Genomic DNA, 19,949 nt, shown 5'->3' with positions numbered 1-19,949 from the left:
ACATAAAGCCAAATCTACAATGGAATGGTTCATAAATAAACGTATCCAGGTGTTGGAATGGCCAAGTCTAAGTCCAGACCTGAATCCAACAGAGAATCTGTGGAAAGAGCTGAAGACTGCTGTTCACAAACGCTCTCCATCCAACCTCACTGAGCTCGAGCTGTTTTGCAGGAAGAATGGGCAAGAATTTCAGTCTCTCCATGTGCAAAACTGATAGAGACATACCCCAAGAGACTTGCAGCTGGAACTGCAGCAAAAGGTGACGCTACAAAGTATTAACGCAAGGGGGCTGAATAATATTGCATGCCCCACTTATAGTTAACTTATACAAGTTATATTCTTATTTTAAGTTTAAAAATGAACGCCTCTGTACTCTGAGGATGTGGTTTCTAAAAGTTGAGAAACATTGCGGAGAAAATCAACAGAAACCTTTAAAATCATTGCTGGTAAAATATTTAGCTTCACCTGAGAGAGATTAAAATGATAGATCATGGTTGACAAAGCCAGAAACAATAGTGAATGCCTTCATAGCTATATTTATAGCTTTACCTGCAATAAGCCGAGGCCACAAGTCTCTGGGACTTCGTGGCTCAGGTGAAATGTTTGGAAACCACAGTAGGAGCGACTGATTGGATCTTAAGACTCTTAAACAAACGAGGTTTGAACTAAATTCAGTTGAAGTTAGGAGGATGTCTCAAAGATTTGACTCAAGTTTAGTGCAGATACCTTTGTTTATATGCAGGATATGGATGGACGATGATCTGGAGAGTATGAACACCCCCAAAGCCTTAAGAAAAACCTTTCTAGTAGTGTCCTGATGCATGCTCAATAATCCAGGTAGATGAATCCAACTAGATGGAGTCAGGTCCTCTGGACAGATTCTTCTTTGTTCAAATGTTTCGTCTTTTATCCAAAACTCTTCTTCAGTCTGAGGAGCTGCAGTAAACTCATCTTATAAGCAGAACCTTCACGAAACGATGAACCGTTTCAACAAAGAAGAATCCGTCCATTGGACCCGACTCAAACCTTGTTAACTTACTGATCATTAAAAAAGTTGTCTTTATAAAATGAGCATCTATTTGTTGTTGTTTTGACCATAATTAAATAAATTGTGCTAGAAACTCTTAATTTATGATGCAAAGTTTAAAAAGTAAAAACTAGATCCTGCAGCTTTAGCTTTGTGAAACACTGCGTTTTATACAGAAATGACTCTTAAGCAACAAATAAACATTCAGTGGATTTTTTCCTCCCATATACAATTATTTAATAAAGTTAATAGTACATGACAGTACTGTACCGGTTTATCTTCCAGCAGAAAAAAACCTGCCCAATCTTCAGCGATTGATAACAAAAAAACAAAACAAAGCAACCGTTATAAATACCCCCCAGAGCCCAAAGAAAAATCTTCCTGATCACTTAACTCAGTCTTTGTATAAAAATCAACAAGTAGACAAAAATATATATTATCCAAAATAATAAAATTAAGTGCCATAAACAAAATGGACACACTCACAGTGCATCATAATGATTTTACACAACAATGCAATCAAGTGCTCTTCAAAACAAATTAGAACATGCAAACTACAGGAATCTTCACGCTGAATTGTAAACTTCATCTGGGACATGAACTTCAGACATTCCAGTTTCTCCCCACAAACATTGAGAGAGAAAAAAACAAACAAGTGAATATGTCTTTGGGTTGTTCTTCATCTCGGTCTCTGAAGGATTAAACTCCGTTCTTCACCAGCTCATGGACTCCGCGCTCGTCGATCATCAGGGCAGGACGAAACTCGCAACCATTCACCAACCGTTCAAGACCCTTGAAGGAGAAGGAAGACCATCAGGACACGAACGGCTCGGCTGAACATCTCAACTCCTCAGACCTCACCTCTCCTCCGTACGACACCAGCGGGGAGATCTCACATTTGATCGGCAGGTCTGTTCCATCCTTTAGACTGCGTTGGAGAAGACACATTTAAAGAAAACCCAGAATGAGGGACGGTCTCATACAAAAAGGCAGAAGGACGGTAGCAGAGAAAAGCACCAGTAAATCCTGAAAGCAGCTGTTCTCTTACTAAGCCTCGTCATTGGAAATAAAAGGACAATCATCAGAGAGCCATTACAACCATTAATCCTCAGCCCCGTTAATCTACATCCTTGAAGAAAACGGATGGTTGGTAATGTGCCTGCGTCTCCACCTAGTGCTTTGAACAAACTGGGGAGTTTCACAACACTGCCATCACTCATTACCTTTTCTAGATCTTCATTTTAGGCAATAATCACAGAAGCCACATCTGAGTTTCAGATGTTAAGACTGAGAAAGAAGCACTCCTGTAAAGAGCTCCAAGAACATCTAACATCAGAAAAGCACATGCTCGGATCTCTCAGTCTTAACAGGCAGGAAGATTTGAACTTATTGCAGAATATTGAACAAAAATCAACAAGTTTTTTGAGATATTGTAGAAAATACGACTGGTTTCCATTTATCCAGTATGTTGTATGCATGAGCACATCCTGTACGCATGCATCATAAAGAATAAATGTTCTGTTATTCAAATCAGTCAACTTAAGATCCTTGCCACCAACTGTCTTTATTTCCATTGGATTATAAAGAAAAAAGGAAAAAGGTTGCCATTTGTTTCTTTTGCTCGGTGGAAATAAAGGGTGCCAAGGATCAGAATGAACGTCAGAGCGTTAAAATATCCGAGGAGGAGGGTTTAGAAAGAGCCAACACCCCATCACCATGCGCTCAGTACAGTAGGAGGGTAATTACTTCCTGTCGCCATCGTCTGTGACGCTGCCTGCTGCTTCGGCTCTGGAAACATTGTTCAGGAAACACAGGTGCAAGTGTGAGAGTGAGAGAACGAAGGTAAACATGACGCCCAAAACACAGAGCGCCTTAAATAAAATACAGTAGTCCCTTGTTACTTTGCGGTTCGACTTTTGTGGACTCGCTCTGTCGTGGTTTTTCAAAGTAAGACTGAACATGAGGGAAAAAAATGGTACAGGACACACGATTGTCAACTTTAATATTACTCGCGTGATACAGTAAAAAGTTGAGGAAAAAATAAAATACTTGGGTCAGGTGGCACCATTTTGTAGTTTTCTCTCAGTAAGCCTTCAATGTATTCCTGCACATAACTACATTCCCCAGAAGCCAACAGGGCCCCGCCCAGAATCTCCATTTCTTTCTGCTGAAATACTAAAGGGAAAGTTTTGATCTGAGTGTAAAAAGTTTGGCGCTTATTACAGTGACTTGGTGCCCAGCAGGTGTAGAGAGCCGCACGGAACCCAATGAAATGGACCAGAGCAGAACTGGACCTCCAGACCCATTGGTGAATCTTGAGAGCTGGTAGCCAGCCCACAAGGACTTCCAAGCGGGACGCGTGCCGCCGAAGGTACGGCGCGCCATCCGGAGCTCACAGGGACTTTTTTCATCTTTCTGACCACTCAATCAGACCACTGATCCCACGCCGGCCACACAAGGTCCCCCCCACCGGGACCTTTTTCATCTCGTTCAACCGGCCCACAAGTATATCCGAGCGGACGCGCTGGTAAGTAAAATTTAGTAGCTACATGGAAAAGTATGCTGTTAAAATGAGTAGGTTTAAGAGTTTAGAACGCTGCAAGAATGTGGGAAGGGTTTCTAAAGTCTTAAAATATATACAAATACTAAAATAAATATAACGTTGCTACTTGGCAGATTTTCACTTATTGCAGTGGAGGGGGTGTCTGGAACCTAACACCAGCATTAAACGAGGGACTACTGTAAACAGAACACCACAAAGTGAATCGTGCAGAGCACCACCGTGAACATCCTGTTTTTGTCATTCTTTATAATCACCTGGGTATGGCAGGAACACGTCTGCCGTTCTCGTCAATGAAGTGGCCTCCGGCGTTGAGTACCCAGCGGTGATGGAGGGACATGAGGGCGTGTCTGGCTGTAGTGGGCGTGTCTTTTCCATTCTGAGTGTCTGCATTTTTCAGCGGGGAGAACTCATCCTCCCGCAGGACCTCGAACACAACAAAGGTCCTGTTGGAAGCACACAGCAGCCCATCATGTCACACACTGCGATGAAGACTAGAAAAGTATAAAAATACTAAAACCTGGTTCCCTTGTTGGCCCTTGTTTAGGGGTAGTTAAGTCATTGTTGGTTTTATTTTATTTATTTTTTGCACATTAAAGCAACTGAAGTTGGCCAACACAGTTAAGTCAAACAAATTATTAATTAGATATTTATTTTTTATTTCGGCTGCTCCCTTCTTCAGGGGTCGCCACAATGAACTAACTCATATGAAGACTTGGGAATTGTTTTTAAGCTGGATGCCCTTGACACAACCACAGACCACCGAGCTACCACAGCCCTCTGTGTGGAGCAGAGGACTCCCATCTAGGGCACCTTGGGGAGTAGTACACCTCACACCTGCTCCTTTTCAAACAGTTGTCCCCCTGCTTTACCACACCTGATTTGAATGAATGGGTGATGAACAGGCTTCTGCGGAGCTCAAGGTAATTAAATCACTGAATCAGGTGTGTTGGAGCAGAAAACAACTAAAACATACCGAGGACCAGAGCAGGGAACCACTGCTCCGAACAGTCTCCTTCGTCTTTCAGATGTAGGTGCGCAGCTGAACTGTTCCGACAGGAAACAGGAACACAGCTGAAGTTTTTATTAATGTGGCAGCAAAGGAAGTCGACCCATCTGAATTCTGCTAAAACCGTCAGTCTGCCACACCAGGCACAACTAATCCATCTTCAGTCCATCATTACAGAAATGCCTTTAACTAAATGTAAATTTTCATTAGCAAATGTGTGTTTCAGGGCTGGTGCCATGTGACACTAGAGGTGGAGGCGTGAGAAGACGGCTCAAAAACCTCCACCCTCCTTTGGAGTTTGGCAGGTGGGACCTGCTGGACCAGACCTTGGCGAAAAAGACCAGTTGAAGTTGAGGGACACACTGGCTGGAAAATGAGGGTTAGTTTTTGTATGTTGGAGCAGATCAAGGACCAGTGAAACCCTCGGGTAAAAGACTAAATGTCATCCACTCGTCTCAAAGTATAAATGGGTCTTTGTGGGGCGTTTTAGTTTGACACCAACAAACAGTGAAAACATTCAGTGACTTCTGGACAACTGTAACTCACTTGGCAAACTGGAAGATGTCGAAGACAAACTTTTCCATTTTAATCCCATTTGGTTTCTCTGGTGTGATCAGCCGACCTCGAGTGTCCACATATGGGATCTTCTTCTGGGCTATGTGGTGCTCCAGCTGTGGCTCGTATTTCCTGACGTGTGACAGCAGAACAAAGATCCTGAATTAAGATACTGTTCTTGGTGATGGAAAAGAGCAATAGAAACAAATGTATAAACTATTTGATGGTGTGGAGCAAACGTGTAAGAAAGCTTCACGCCTTACTGCACAACATCTCTGAGGAAAGAGAAGCTGAAGAAGTGGTTGGCCACGTTTCCAGCGTTAAACATTAGGCGGCCATCTGCGCTGCGCTTCTCGGCAGTCCCCAAGGTGATCTCACTGTACTCCACCACCTGATAACGCCCGTCCACCTTACAAACCACACCAACTGCCTCGGTTGGGTTAGTTTTCTCCACCACCTGGAAACAAAAAACAGGCAACTTTATACACAACCAAACCTTCTCATAGCATTTGCACTACAGTCACATAAAGCCACATCAAATGTAAAACAGTGGCTCTTAGTGATATTACAATGGGGAGGGTGGGGACTGCTTTGATCAGATCATCGTTACTGCAAAGGTTCATTATCTGGGTGCCCAAACACTTTAAAAAGTCTTCAGTTGATCCAAAATGCTGCTGCCAGAGTCTTAACTGGAGTTAGTGGGAGAGATCCTATCTCTCCAGTTTTAGCTTCTTTCCACCAGCTCCCTGTTAAATCCAGAATTGAATTCAAAATCTTACTTCAAACCTACAAAGCTCTCAACAACCTAGCTCCATCTTATATTCAAGATCTTATTGTTCCATATTTTCCCGACAAAGCACTTCACTCTCAAACTGCAGGCTTACTTGAGGTTCCTAGAGTTTCCAAAAGCAGAATGGAACCAACTTCCAGTTTCTGTCCATGAGGCCGACACATTGTTCAGTTTTAAGACTGGGATTAAGACTCTCCTTTTTGATAAATCCTATAGTTAGGGTTGGCTTGTTATGCCATTATAGGCTTAGACTACTGGAGGACAAATTGACCTAATTTCTGAAAATGAATTGTTAAAACTGAATAATTTTCATTTGATAATATTTATATCTTAATGTGATTCTTGACCTGCCATTGTGTATCTGTTCCTCCTTCCTGTTCCTCTCAAACCCAGCTGGTAGAAGCAGATGACCACTTGTCCTGAGTCTGGTTCTGCTAAAGGTTTCTTCCTCGTGAGGGAGTTTTTCCTTTCCACAGTCACCTTCATGCTTGCTCAATATAAGAGTTCTGTGATGGAGTTAAACTCAAAGCAGTCTGCTCCTCAGATGTTAACTTGTTTTTCATGTATATGAATGTTTCTGTTCAGTGACCTGAGATGACCTCTGTTGTGACTTGGAGCTATAGAAATAAACTGAACTGATCTTTCAATCTCAACTCCACCACATTTATTAACTAATTCTTTCTCTCTTAATGCAGGATGTCTGTTGTTTGCATCCAACCAATGTTCATGAAGTCACCAGGAAATGTCAGACTAATATTTATCCTCTAGAGGATAAGTTTAGCTTCCTGTCTGCATGACTGCACAATGCAAGAAAAACAAAACGACGGCAACATCATTGTTGAACATTGTGATAGTAGTTGCAGTGAATCTTCCATACTTCATTCTTCATCACAGTGCTCACAACACTGTGTGCTTCAGTGTCTCAAACACAGCTATCTAATGTTATTGCTGAGGGGGAGGCATCCGATTGCCAAATAGATGATAATAATAATAATAATAATAATAATAGTCTGTAGTTTGTCATGTACACAAACTTTTCATATGCAGTGGTAGTGTGCGCACTGCCATGTAAACTTCTTTTAGTTGACAGCATGACACTACAAAGTACTAAATACACCAAAATATGACTACATTTGATACAGAAAGGCCCAGACATGAGGCAAACGTGTTGGCCTCTTGCTGCAACAGATCTAGACACCGCTTTACCACGCCGCCACAGCACCAACAAGAAACAATCCATCCATCATCTTTACCTGCTTCTTGCTTTCCAGGTCCCAGGGGTCACTGGTGCCCATATCCAGCAGTCACTGTGTGAGAGGCGGGGGACACCCTGGACAGGTCTCCAGTCCATCACAGAGACATACAGAGACAAACGAGACAAACAACCATTCACTCTCTCACTCACACCTAGAGACAATTCAGAGTTACCAATCAGACCAACATGTTTTTGGGCTGTTGGAGGAAACTGGAGTACCTGGAGACGCATGCACGGAGAGAACATGCAAACTCCACCCAGAAAGGCCCCCAGCCGGGATTCAACCCGAAAACCTTGCCGAGAGGCGTCAGCTCTACAAACTGCGCCTCCAACAAGAATCAAATTAAATGTAAACGCAGGTCTTAATCAGCATCGGTCAAAGGAAACTTCCATGTGTGTTTTACTTTAAGATCCGTGTCCAAAAGGCAAAACATTTGATCCGACTGCTCACTTTCTACAATTCTGTTCAAGATAAGAAAAAGTCAAGTTCATACGTTTTCCTACTTCTTCTGAATTATACTTCGAGATCCTGTGTCAAGTTTTCTTCACTTATCACTTAGGTATGATTATCAAAAACAGTCAGATGTAGGAAGAGTGTGGCCTTTTAAACCGAGCTGGTGTCTTATGACCATTGATCTCAACTAAACTTTGATGGCTGTCTTTTAAAACTAAGTGGAAATATGCCAATTGTATTTTTTTTAACCAAACGCCTCTTAAATCCAACACTAGATTTTCTGTTGTTAGAAAGACATTTTAATGTTTTTATGCTCAAGTGCATAAAGAATATTTCCATTTTGACCCACAAATTATAAAACATTTATATGGATCCCTTTTTTATCTGCTGCATCATCCTCCATAAATACAAAACAAACAAACAAACAAACAATATATGGTTTTAAACCAACTTGTGATCAGAAGAGTTCATTAAATGTTCATTTGTTAAACGTTCCTTTATATTTTGCAATATAAATGCAAAACATACCTAATAAGTGTGAAATAAACAAAATATTTGCTATGAACACATTAATTTTAATACACCTTTATGGCTCTAACAACAATCTCAACCCTTTAACACTTAAAAATATATATATATATCTTCAAAAGCTAAAGTCTGATCTGTACCGACATCCTATTTGACCACAGTATCTGATGGAAAACAGACTTCTGGGTGGAGTTTGCATGTTCTCTCCGTGCATGTGTGGGTTTTCTCCAGGTACTCCAGTTTCCTCTCACAGACTAAAAACATGCATGTTAGACTGATTGGTAACTCTAAATTGTCCCTAGATGTGAGTGAGAGAGTGAATGGTTGTTTGTCTCTATGTGTCCCTGTGATGGACTGGAGACCTGTGCAGGGTGTCCCCTCTTCTCAAATAGTGACTGCTGGACATGGGCACCAGTGACCCCTGCAACCCAGAAAGGAAGAAGTGGGTAAAGATGATGGATGGATGAACAATATCTGAAAAGATGCAACAAATTTATTACTGGAGAACTTGAGTGGAAAACAAAAAGGTCAACAGCGCCTCAGTGTGGTGAGCAGCTGTCAAGGCCCCGACAGTTAAAACTCACCACACCTTTAATCCAACACCACATTCACCGTCAGACGTGACGTTCTCAGCACCGCCTGGAAAAACAAGACTGACGGATGAAACTGAGCTGAGATGAAAAGTGTTGTTTATTTTTGTCCCGTTCAACCAGTTATCTTTCCAGCAAAGATGGAGTTAAACTCAAAGCAGTCTGCTCCTCAGATAAATAATGTTAACATGTTATTTTTATATCTGAAGGTTTCTGTTCAGTGCCCTTAGACGACTTCTGTTGTGACTTGGTGCTTTATAAATAAATTGAATTGAATGTTATGTTTTTATTATCTTTGAGATAATAATAATCAGAGAGGTTTATTATCATCTGTACATAATTACAGATACTCTGGTCTGATAGAAGGTTCACTCTGGCTCCATGAGATTTTGAGTGTTCTGTAAAACTTTATGACAGAGCTGCAACTTTAAACTGTATAAATTTTCTTTATAATGTAGCATGTGATGCTTTGTTAGAACAAAATAAATATGAAAAAAAAAAAAAAACACTTTAGGCAGCCTTAATCCTCAATGAACTATAGATCTAATATGGAGCCTATACCATCTCAGCGGTTGTAGAAAGCTTTTTGAATAACCTGGATTTAGAAAAAATAAGTCTGTTTGGACTCATGAGCCAACGGTTTGAACACAATTTAATTTAAAGTGGACTGCCATCATTCTAAAACTTAAAGTGGACTGCCATCATTCTAAAACACAATCTCTAACATTTTATGGCCATTTACAAAAAAAAATAAAATCAATGATTAATAAGAGTAAAGAGCAGAAACTGTAGCACTGTAGGAACAGCATGAGGGCATTCACCACCAAATGTTAAATATTGGCTTTATTTGAAGATGCAACAATCCACTTTGGAAGTGATAAGTATAATCAGTAATGTCTAATCTGAGTACAAGTACTCCCAACGCAATTTGTGTGTTCTTAAAACCTCTTCCGTCATTAAAAAGAACAACCAACAGTTCATGTGGATGCTATTTTATAAATCTTTTGCGTTCCTGTTAGTTGTACATAACACTGCCAGAAAGGCACAAGTATAATATGAACCACTGCAGAGGTGGAGATGATTTAAGATGCAGCGACCTGCTTTGGTTTTAGCACCGCTCAGACTAGCCATTAGCTCATCAGTCAGGTTAGAAAAACCATTTACCCAAATTGATACGGTTTAAAAAGCCATCTACATCCATCCATTATCTTTACTCGCTTCGTCCTTTTCGGGTCATGGGGGTCACTGGTGTCCATATCCAGCAGTCACTGTGTAAAAGGGACACAGGGACACAGAGACAACCAACCATTCACTCTCTCACTCACACCTAGAGACAATTTAGAGTTACCAATCAGTCTAACATGATGTTCTTGGTCTGTGGTTTCCATGTGGCCCTGTGACGGACTGAACACCTGGTGTATCCCGCCTCTCGCACAGTGACTGCTGGACATGGGCACCAGTAACCCCAATGACCCAAAAAAGGACGAAGCGAGTAAAGATGATGGATGGATGGATGGATGGATGGATGGATGGCAATAAACTTCCTTTAGGCTGCTCCTTCTTCTGTGAGCACCCCAGCAAGCAAACTGCATACAATATTTGGCAATTGTACGTCCTTCCTGATCTGTAAAAACCAGGAACAGGGAAAAAGAAAGAAACAAAAGTAAAAAGCAGGATGTGTGACCAACCTTAGCTCCACAGTCTGCTCCTTTCTGCACACAAAACCCCATGAACGTTGGATCAGCCACTTTCACCAGGATGTTGTCAACACAGTAAACATGAATGAGCTGGATGCCTCTTCGTTCCATGTCATCCAGGATGCCCTGGTTCCCAAGAGATCTGTACAGACCCCCATTACCATCTGGAACAAAAAGCAGGCCCTTGTGTCTGAAATGATGTTTGAAAAGCCAAGTGAAGCTCTTGAATCCATTACTGCTGCTGTGGGCCTACCAGGAGCCATGGAGAGCGTCCCTTTGCCCTCTAAGATGATCTTGCCATTGTAGTCCATCGCTGGCAGCATGCCCTGCTGGAAGAAGATCACGTTGTTCTTCTCCAAACCAAAGTAGTTGTGCTGAGAGAAGAAATCCTTAGTGGATTCCATCGTCCTGCCGCTGGTCATGATGTACCTGAAGGCAACCAACAAACAGACTTAGGGAATATTTAAAAAAAATTATTATTATTATTAGTACGAGGCAGAAAACGTTAAAACTTATAAAAACTGCATCTTGAATGCTGAGTGTTGAATGACTTTGCTGAGCAAGCTGAAAGTGAGTCGTTACAAAATAAAAGAAGCTAAAAGGGGCCATAAGCAAAATGTAGCAAAATGCTAGCTAAAAGCTGGAGGCAGCAAAAGGCAGACCAAAACCTAAAAGTATCTAAACGTTAGCTAAAAGCTTAACATAACCAAACAGTAACTAGAAGCTAAGAGTAGAAAACAGCAACCAAAAAGCAGCAGGTTGTTAACTAAAAGCTAAGTTAAAATTAAGTAAAAGGCTAGCTAAAAGCTAAAAATAACAAAAGGCTAGCCAAAAGCAAACCAACAGGTCTGTTGATAAAATCTAAAAGAAAAGGCTAAAATTAAACTAAAATTAGCACAAGAAGACAAAAATAGATCCAGTATGCCGAAGCAAATTTTAAAGAGTATTTGAAGGAATGTGAGATCTTAATATTTATATTTGTTCATAAAGTTAAATATTTTGAGAAATAAAAAGTTACAAAAACAAAAAGTCCATCTAATGAATGAGCTGAACGTCTTCATTTATGAATGGTTAAGTATGCAGAAGTAATTTGATTTGCATAAAAGAAAAATAAAAGAAAGCAGGAAAACAGCAGCACATAATTAATGTGAAGAAATGAAGCATGCTTGGTGCAAAAGGAGCTCCCTCCCTCCCTCGATTAAAGTCATTTTGATGTTCACTGTAACCTGACCCACGATGACACATTCAGGTCATCCGTTTCTAACAAGACGGGCTGTATTTGGCAGCTTTGCTCCATTTCTCAGATCAGACCCTGGACTCAGCTACACAACAGTCTCAGTCTTAAAGCCAATGTCTCACCAGGGAATACAGCACTGGATTTTATTCTTCTGCTCGGCCAGCTGCTGCAGCTTCAAGATGCGCTCAGCCTGGATCTGAAAGAGAGTTTTGTGGGACGGCAGCCTGACGTCGTACATGCCTTTTGGGTACGGGACTCCCAGCCTGGTTCCCTGGCCCCCCGCCAGAAGTAAGGCTGCCACTTTATTCTGAGAAATGCAGTCAAGACCTGGAGAAGCAGCGCAAACAGTTTCAGTCTTATATGGATCATAAGCATCATAGTGTATTTCAATTAGTGAAAGACATTTAAATATCTGGACACCTTTAATGAACTCTAGCCGTCTTTGTGAGGAAATCATGGATTATTATTATTAATAATAATAAAGCAGATGGCATTCATTTTCCTATCAACCAACATTTTGTGGCCGTTCTAAATGAACCTTTGAGATACGACACTACGACTTTGAAACAGTTTATTGAGTCTTTATTTCCAGTATATCTTATATTGACCAGACTACGTGACAAGATATGCAACAATATTTCTACCTACAGTTGCCAAAAGACGTTTTATAAACATGTGCTGGGTGGGTCAGATAGACTTTGACTGCATTGCTCATTGCTACACACACCACAACACACACACACCACACCCTGCACACAGACGTAGTCATGACAGAAAACAATGACTTCACCACTGACGGTCAAAACTACATCAACCAAAAATCAAACCCATGTGTTTTTCTCTCATTAGGGAAAAACCTGGAACCAAATGACGCACTGGATGGCCAGATTTCCACAGATGGAAGGGGATTGCGCAAAATAAAAAATGAACAACAAAAGACCCCCCTCGCTCGCTCCCATTTCAAATATGCGCAAGAGAAAAAGACCAGAACTGAGCTGTGAGTTTATACAACCACACACAGACACTGCATAATGTTCATGCTCACCGACGAGAACTTTGACAAACATTTAGAAGGAAAAGCATTCTTAATAATCTGAAAGTCAGAACATACAAACGATTTTTCTTCTTGTTTCAGCTGCTCCCTTCTTCAGGGGTCGCCACAGCAAACTAACTCGCACGAAGATTTGGCAATTGTTTTTATGATGGATGCTCTTCCTGACGCAACCACAGACCACCGAGCTACCACCAGCCTCTGTGTGGAGCAGAAGAGCCTTGCTCAAAGGCCCAGAGTGGGGCAAATGAGGGTGGAGACAGGTGTGGGTGTTTCACCTTTTCCACCAACATTTTGATGTTGGTCCGGGGAGTCGAACCGGTGACCTGATCATAGACCGACCTTCTTTAGCCTTGGCGCCACCACTCCCCCACACCCATAAAAAATAAATAAAAGATGACCCACTGATCCATGTTAATATCACTGCATCTGAGCTACCATCCATCCATCATCTTTACCCACTTCTTCCTTTTCGGGTCACGGGGGTCACTGGTGTCCATATCCAGCAGTCACTGTATGAGAGGCAGGGGACACCCTGGACAGGTCTCCAGTCCATCACAGGGACACACAGAGACAAACAACTATTCACTCTCTCACTCACACCTAGAAACAATTTGGAGTTACCAATCAGTCTAACATGCATACTTTGATCTGTGTGAGGAAACCGGAGTACCTGGAGAACACCCACACATGCACGGAGAGAACATGCAAACTCCACCCAGAAAAGCCACCAGTTGGGATTTGATCAGCCGAACTTTTGGCTGAGAGGCATCAGCTCCACTAACTGTGCCGCCCTACGAGTTGTGAGCATAACTTGAAATATATGCGACACCACGTGATGTTGCTTTAACCCTTCTAATCTTTCCAGTCTGACTCTAGCAACTCTTCCCACTTACAACTGCATTTAAAATCTGGACAGTTAGTCATGTCAATCCACTGCCTCCTGCTTTCTGAAAGCGACTGCAATAAAACCATATACTAATTTAAATATACGCTCCTGCTTCCTTACACCTCGGGTCAAAGTTCAGCACAGACACGAACTGAATGTGGGACATCTGACTCAGCTCACCTGCAGCCTCCCAGGTTTTCAGATTGTCCCTGTCTCTCGTCACACTTCCAAGCACGTCACGGGGCACGGGCTCCATGCGGGTGTCCATCTTCTCATGTTTGCTGTTGCTGCTGGATGTCTCCATGGCCTTTTTGAAGAACCCGTTGATCTCCTGAAAGTCCATCTCCTGCAGGTCTTGGATCAAACGCCGCTGTTCTTTGGGGCCCAGCTGGGCCCAGAACTGCAGGAGGTGAGACTGGCCCGCCTCGGCCAACCTCTGTGTGAGTCCACTGGTGTCTGGGTCCATGATTAGCTGCGTTTGTCACCGACTCTGCTGAGTTAAAAATAAAAAAATGGTTACAATGACATCCAGTAAGGAAGAAATCCTAGTGCTTTAAATATAAACTATGCTTATATTAAAGAACCTAAACATAGTAAAATGAGAACTTTTAAATTAAAAGGGGTAAGTTCTAAGTTAATATTTAAAAAAAAAGACCTAACCCTACATTTCTTATCTCCTGGGTATTAATAACAACTCATCCAAAAGGCATTTGAAATGGAAGCTATTAAAGAAAAGTTAAAGTAAAGTTCATATTTCTTTTCTCTTGAACCCACACCCACAATAAGCAGCTTGTTGGACCAGGAAATCCTCTCATTACACAGTCACATGCTGATTATCAGCTCAATTACAACAATAAGTTATTTCAATAATTATACTTTTAAACTTAGGTTTCTTAGAGGACACGTCCTACAGAATATATCAAGTTGTGTTAGATTTTTTAAAAATCAAACCACTTGCAAAAAATGGTTCCATGAAGACAAGCTTGTTAAACAAGTCAATTTTATTTATCATCTTATGTTTGCTTTCATCAGTTGTCTCCAGAAGAAGCGATACGAGAGTATCAGACACACACGGCGACAATAACGAAGCGAGCAAAGACATTCACTGTTAACTCACCAAGTCTGAAGGACACTGAGGCCGCGGAGAAAATATTAGAGATAAAATTAAACAAATATTAACTCACCTTCGACAGGTCTCCGTCTTACCGTCTCGACCATGAATATTATCTGTTCCTACATTCACTCAGAATGCTTTAGTTACGACTCCTCCCACCGGACCACGCCTCCTGCTGCGTCATATTTGACGTGGCAACAGCCGCTGCGCGCGCCGTGGTACCTTCAAGCACTCCTCGTAAATCTACCACTCCTAGTTAAAAGTGTGGAATCGCTTTTCCTAGAAAATGATTGTGAAGCAGTCATGTAAAAATACATTTACCAGGAAAGGAGTGTTGTATTTAGAATAAGACTGTAAACAACTTTTATTAAATAAGAATAAATATGAGAAAATTATTTCAGTACATAGATTCATTCTAGATGTTATCATTGTTTTTCTTTTACATTTTATTGCTGGATGTAACTGGGACCCTGTGTACATAATTTCGTTCCACCACATGTGACACATGAAGTTACAGGCACTGACTCACAAAATGTATTGATCTTCACGGAAATAATGTCAACAACAATAATAATGTCAATAAGCTCAATAATTGAAACAATTTTGCCAATCTTATTTTATTTTGTGGTTTGACATGTGCACTCCCAGCTGTCCTCATTCTGCTCAGTTCTGTGTTGGTGGACTCTCTCACTCCTGCTTGAGTCACCATGATTAGTCAGTGTCTTACCTGAGAGAAGATTGGCTGAACTAAAGGCTGGGGCCATTTTCAACTATTTTTATATGTGAATGTGAGGCCCATGTTTGTTTGTTTAGTAATTCTTAAATATTATTAATATTTATTTTTGTTTACTTAATTTTATATTTATGTTCCAGGTTGAAGGTGCAGTCCAGTCTAGTGTAGGTTCTGTTCCACCCGTGTCTCGTTCATCACAGCTTGTGGGTGAATTTCTGCTCATGTGACCTTGAACCATCCTTTAGTCTTTTAGTTGACTGAACACTGGAAAGCCTCGGCCTTGGCTCAATATTTAAGAATCATTATTGCCTCCATTAGAATAGGTTTTTAACTTAGTGTTAATAAAATGTATATTGCATCTTGGAACAGTCTCCTGCTTACTTGTAAAGAAACCCAAGTGTCTTTTCTGTGTATAAATTATGTCCTTGGATGAAAGTCCTAAGGTGTTGTTGCAGTAAGTTTATAAAATAAAAATAACATCCATAACCAAGCTTGTTACATATTGCTCTAGTGTTATGTAATTAGTTATTTAAAGGTTTTTAATTATTTTAAACATTCTTCAATTAAAATACACTTGAGCAGCATACTGTACTGTTTTTTATTTAATTTGTGGATTGATTCAGTTGTATTGAAAGGAAAACAAGTGTAATTTACAATATCTACTAAAAACAACAACAAAAAAAACTCAACTATTTAACATTTTAACTGTAGACTATAAATTGATAGTGGATTACAGATATTTTTCCCAAAATTATGCTATTTTAAAGAAATTGGCACATTTATGTATTTTTCACGAGTAACAACTATTTACAGTATTTACAGTAATTCACAGCTTGAGACTGAATATTAAAAATATGAAGGAACAAAAGTGTGATTTGTACATTTTATTATTCTTACTGCATTGATATAAACACATGGATGAAGGTGTTGAAGTAAAACATGTCAGCAGACTCCACACTTCTTCTGCAAAATGGAAACAGCAGTAAGCCTTGGTTGTAGAAGCTGAACCCCTGCAGAACATCTGGACTGCTCCCTGGTTCTGGCCTCTGAGAAGACCAGTGACACTTGCAGAGATTGAAGATGTGAAGTGTGGACACAAAACACATGTTTGGAAGACTGCAGCATCAGAGGAAGAGCATGGAAGTGTGGAGCCATGTGGTCCAAAATGATGCTATGCAGGACTTCTCAGGTGGGCACTGGTAAAACATCTGTGAGCCCTGTGGCACAGGACCACATCTGGATGGTACCAGCTCCAAACTTAGGATGTGCGATAAGTGGTTGGGACTTCAGTTTCTCCTGCTGTCACCCAGTGAGATCTAAAACAGATAACTGTTTTTAGCACATACACATGATACTTGTTATAACATGTTTAGCTTTAAACAAGGAATAGATTGTAGTTTGAAGATGAGCTGAAACATCAGCAGAACAAAACAGACTTTGCTGCTTCCACAAACAGTAACCACTGAGCAGGAAGATACCATACCATACCATACCAATTTATTTATATAGCACTTAAAACAGCAACAAGGCCAACCAAAGTGCTGTAGATGAACAGATGCTGAGATATATTCATCAATTAAAATGGATTCTTCATTTTTCTGGACTGTGTGATGTGCATTGAATTTACCAGAAATGTGGACGTGAGACGTTAATTATCTTTGACTCACCAAGCGAGTGGGTCATTTATTAACAGAATCAAGTTTAACACATCACACATTTACATTAATTTGGCAGAATATGAAAACAACAACATAATTAATCAGCTTTACAACCAGGAAAACCATACGGCCATGATTTTCCGTTGCTTCACCACAGACATTAATGAAAACATCTGGATTAATTTTCTAGCAGAAAGGAGAGTTTAAAGATGGAAAATTGAGATTTATCTTACAGAGAGATGTGTGAGGGAATTTGTCTGTTTTAACCAGAACGTGCACGCTCCTTCGGAAATCAGCTTGTCCCAACAGTACACTTTTGGTGAAGGTCGACTTTTACCTTTTCTGAAGATAGATCAGTTCCGGCGTGGAGTCTCACTTCCAACCACTGTTCAGCGTCTCAGTGAGAACAGCTAAATACCTCGAGAGTCGTGCGAGGTTATCCAAACAGAAGTTATAATTCCCAAAATCGTCTCTGGTTCAGCTTGATTGGTTTAACAGCATCCTGAATGCCCGCATTCTGCATTCAGGAACTCCCAAACTCTCTGCATTCTGGATTCCAAAACTCCTGAACTCTGAAAACTCCTCGCTTGAACTGCTACTCCATCTTCAAGACAGAGCTTACAGCAGCTTCAAGACTGAGCTGAACTCTTCTGTGAACTCTCTGTGAACTCTTTTCTCTCTTCTGAACTAGGAAGTGCCAACCTTTTTAAGAAGGGTCACTTCCGGTTCATTTGAGAGCTTTTTGATTGGTCGATGGACCAAAGCAGAGGTGTGGTTTGTGATGTAAGGTGTTATTGAAAGTCAAGGATTGTTTAAGAACAGACAGAAAGATTGTTGGAGAAAACCAGTCTTAGTGGCGTCTCTACTCAGGTATCTTGCTGTAAAAGTTAAACATGACATTTCTTTTCAGTAAACTTTTTAGTTGACCGAAACCTGAACTCTAACACACTTACAAATTTGCTCCCTTCAAAGCAGACGATCAAGAAATTGAATCATTACTCTCTAACGTACTCTAACTTGATTTCACTTTGAATTGAGAATTAAAAATCATTACTACTGTTTAAGTAAATAAAAATGAGTAGTTCACTTCAACATGTAAACATTGTTTGAACTAACACAATTTGATTATCAAAACATTTGTAAAATAGTAATGATCATAGAGAATTGTCTTTTTCCACTTGATTAATTCAAGAAAGAAAGTCTCAGGATGGGTCAAACTGTATTTCTGGATTCAAATCAATGAAATGACAGTTTCTGTCCATCTGGTCAGTTTTGACATCAGGCCTAGTCCACTACAGTGCTGTACAAAAGAACCAAACATGCACAGCAGACAGGAAAACATAAAATAGAAATACATATACAAATAGCAGCAGAAGCTAACTAAAATGGCCAACAGAGTAGAGAACAGACCGGACCAAAACAAATCACACCGTGTTAAAGGCAAGCGAATAGAAGTGGGTCTTCAAGCGAGACTTAAAGACTGAGAGTGTGGGAGCCTGCCGGACACTCAGTGGCAACTCATTCCAGTCGTGGACCTGCAACAGAGAAAGCCCTGTCACCTCTGAGCTTACGACGGGTTTCTGGGACTGAGAGAAGCATCTGGTCTGCTGACCTCAGAGAGCGCGGTGGGACATATGGCTGCAGAAGATCAGTGAGATAGGATGGGGCGGAACTGTTCAGTGATTTAAAAACATACATGAGAATTTTGAAATGGATCCGAAGGTGAATGGGTAGCCAGTGCAGGGAGGCCAAAACTGGCGTGATTATAGCCTGTACCAGTTAAAAATCGGGCTGCAGCATTTTGGACCAGTTGTAGACGAGCAATGGAGGACTGACTGATTCCAAACAGAAGTGAATTGCAGTAATCAAGCCTAGATGTTATGAAGGCGTGGATCACTGTCTCGAGGTTCTTTTTGGAGAGTATAGGCTTCAGCTTAGACAGCCGTCTCAGCTGAAAAAAACAGGATTTGACCATCATGTTTATGTGACTGTTGAGTTTTAAGGACGGGTCCATTATCACCCCCAGATTAGTCACCTTTTGTTTCTCTAGCGGGGCTAGAGAGAATAGGTCAATGTCATAGTTCATGAGTGAGCCACTGGGATGGAACAGCATGACTTCAGACTTCTTCTCATCGAAGCTTAAGAAGTTTAAAGCCATCCAGTCCCGGATGTCAGCCAGGCAGTCAAGAAGAGGCTGAATAGAGCGTGTGCCTCTGTGCCTCAGGGGGAAGTAAATTTGGCAATCATCGGCATAGAAATGAAAGGGTATGTCGTGTTTGCGGAAGATAGCACCTAGTGGCAGCAGGTATAAAGAAAAGAGAAGGGGACCGAGGATGGACCCCTGCGGTACCCCCCACTGGAGTGCGGTCGATGCCGAACTAAAATCTTTGATATTGACACAGAAGGTTCTGTCAGAGAGGTAGGACCCAAACCATTTAAGGGCTGACCCTGTGATGCCCACCCACTGCTCCAGTCTAGAAATGAGGATATTGTGGTCGATGGTGTCAAAAGCAGATGTAAGGTCCAATAGGACAAGCAGCACAGAATCACCTGCGTCTGTGGATATGAAAATGTCATTAAAAACCTTCAGTAGAGCAGTTTCAGTGCTATGGAGAGATTTGAAGCCAGATTGGAATAACTCAAGGATAGCGTGATCCCCCAAAAACTGTTTCAACTGAGACTCCACAATTTTTTCCAGTAGTTTAGAGGTGAATGGGAGTCTGGAGACAGGCCGGAAGTTGGACATGACTGAGGGGTCAAGGTTAGGTTTTTTCAGGAGGGGCTGGACAGCAGCATGTTTAA

The 19,949-nt window shown here is 41.1% G+C and overlaps 1 protein-coding gene across 1 annotated transcript; it reads right to left on the bottom strand.

Annotated features, from left to right (window-relative positions):
- Positions 1–1,251: 1,251 nt before the first annotated feature.
- Positions 1,252–14,903, bottom strand: uap1 (UDP-N-acetylglucosamine pyrophosphorylase 1). The gene is made up of 11 exons (XM_037674825.1): positions 14,827–14,903; positions 13,823–14,135; positions 11,825–12,029; positions 10,719–10,894; positions 10,457–10,629; positions 5,415–5,608; positions 5,143–5,283; positions 3,845–4,033; positions 2,774–2,815; positions 1,889–1,955; positions 1,252–1,819 (listed from the first exon to the last, which is right to left on the bottom strand). Exons 2-11 carry the CDS (start codon positions 14,106–14,108, stop codon positions 1,727–1,729), a joined length of 1,566 nt encoding a protein of 521 aa, XP_037530753.1. The 5' UTR covers positions 14,109–14,135; positions 14,827–14,903; the 3' UTR covers positions 1,252–1,726.
- Positions 14,904–19,949: the final 5,046 nt, after the last annotated feature.

This window comes from Nematolebias whitei, chromosome 3 (assembly GCF_014905685.2).
Source record: "Nematolebias whitei isolate Nwh7 chromosome 3, NemWhi1, whole genome shotgun sequence".
NCBI lineage: Eukaryota > Metazoa > Chordata > Actinopteri > Cyprinodontiformes > Rivulidae > Nematolebias > Nematolebias whitei.
Note: the sequence above shows the minus strand (reverse complement) of the source record. Positions and strands in the feature narration are given on the sequence as shown.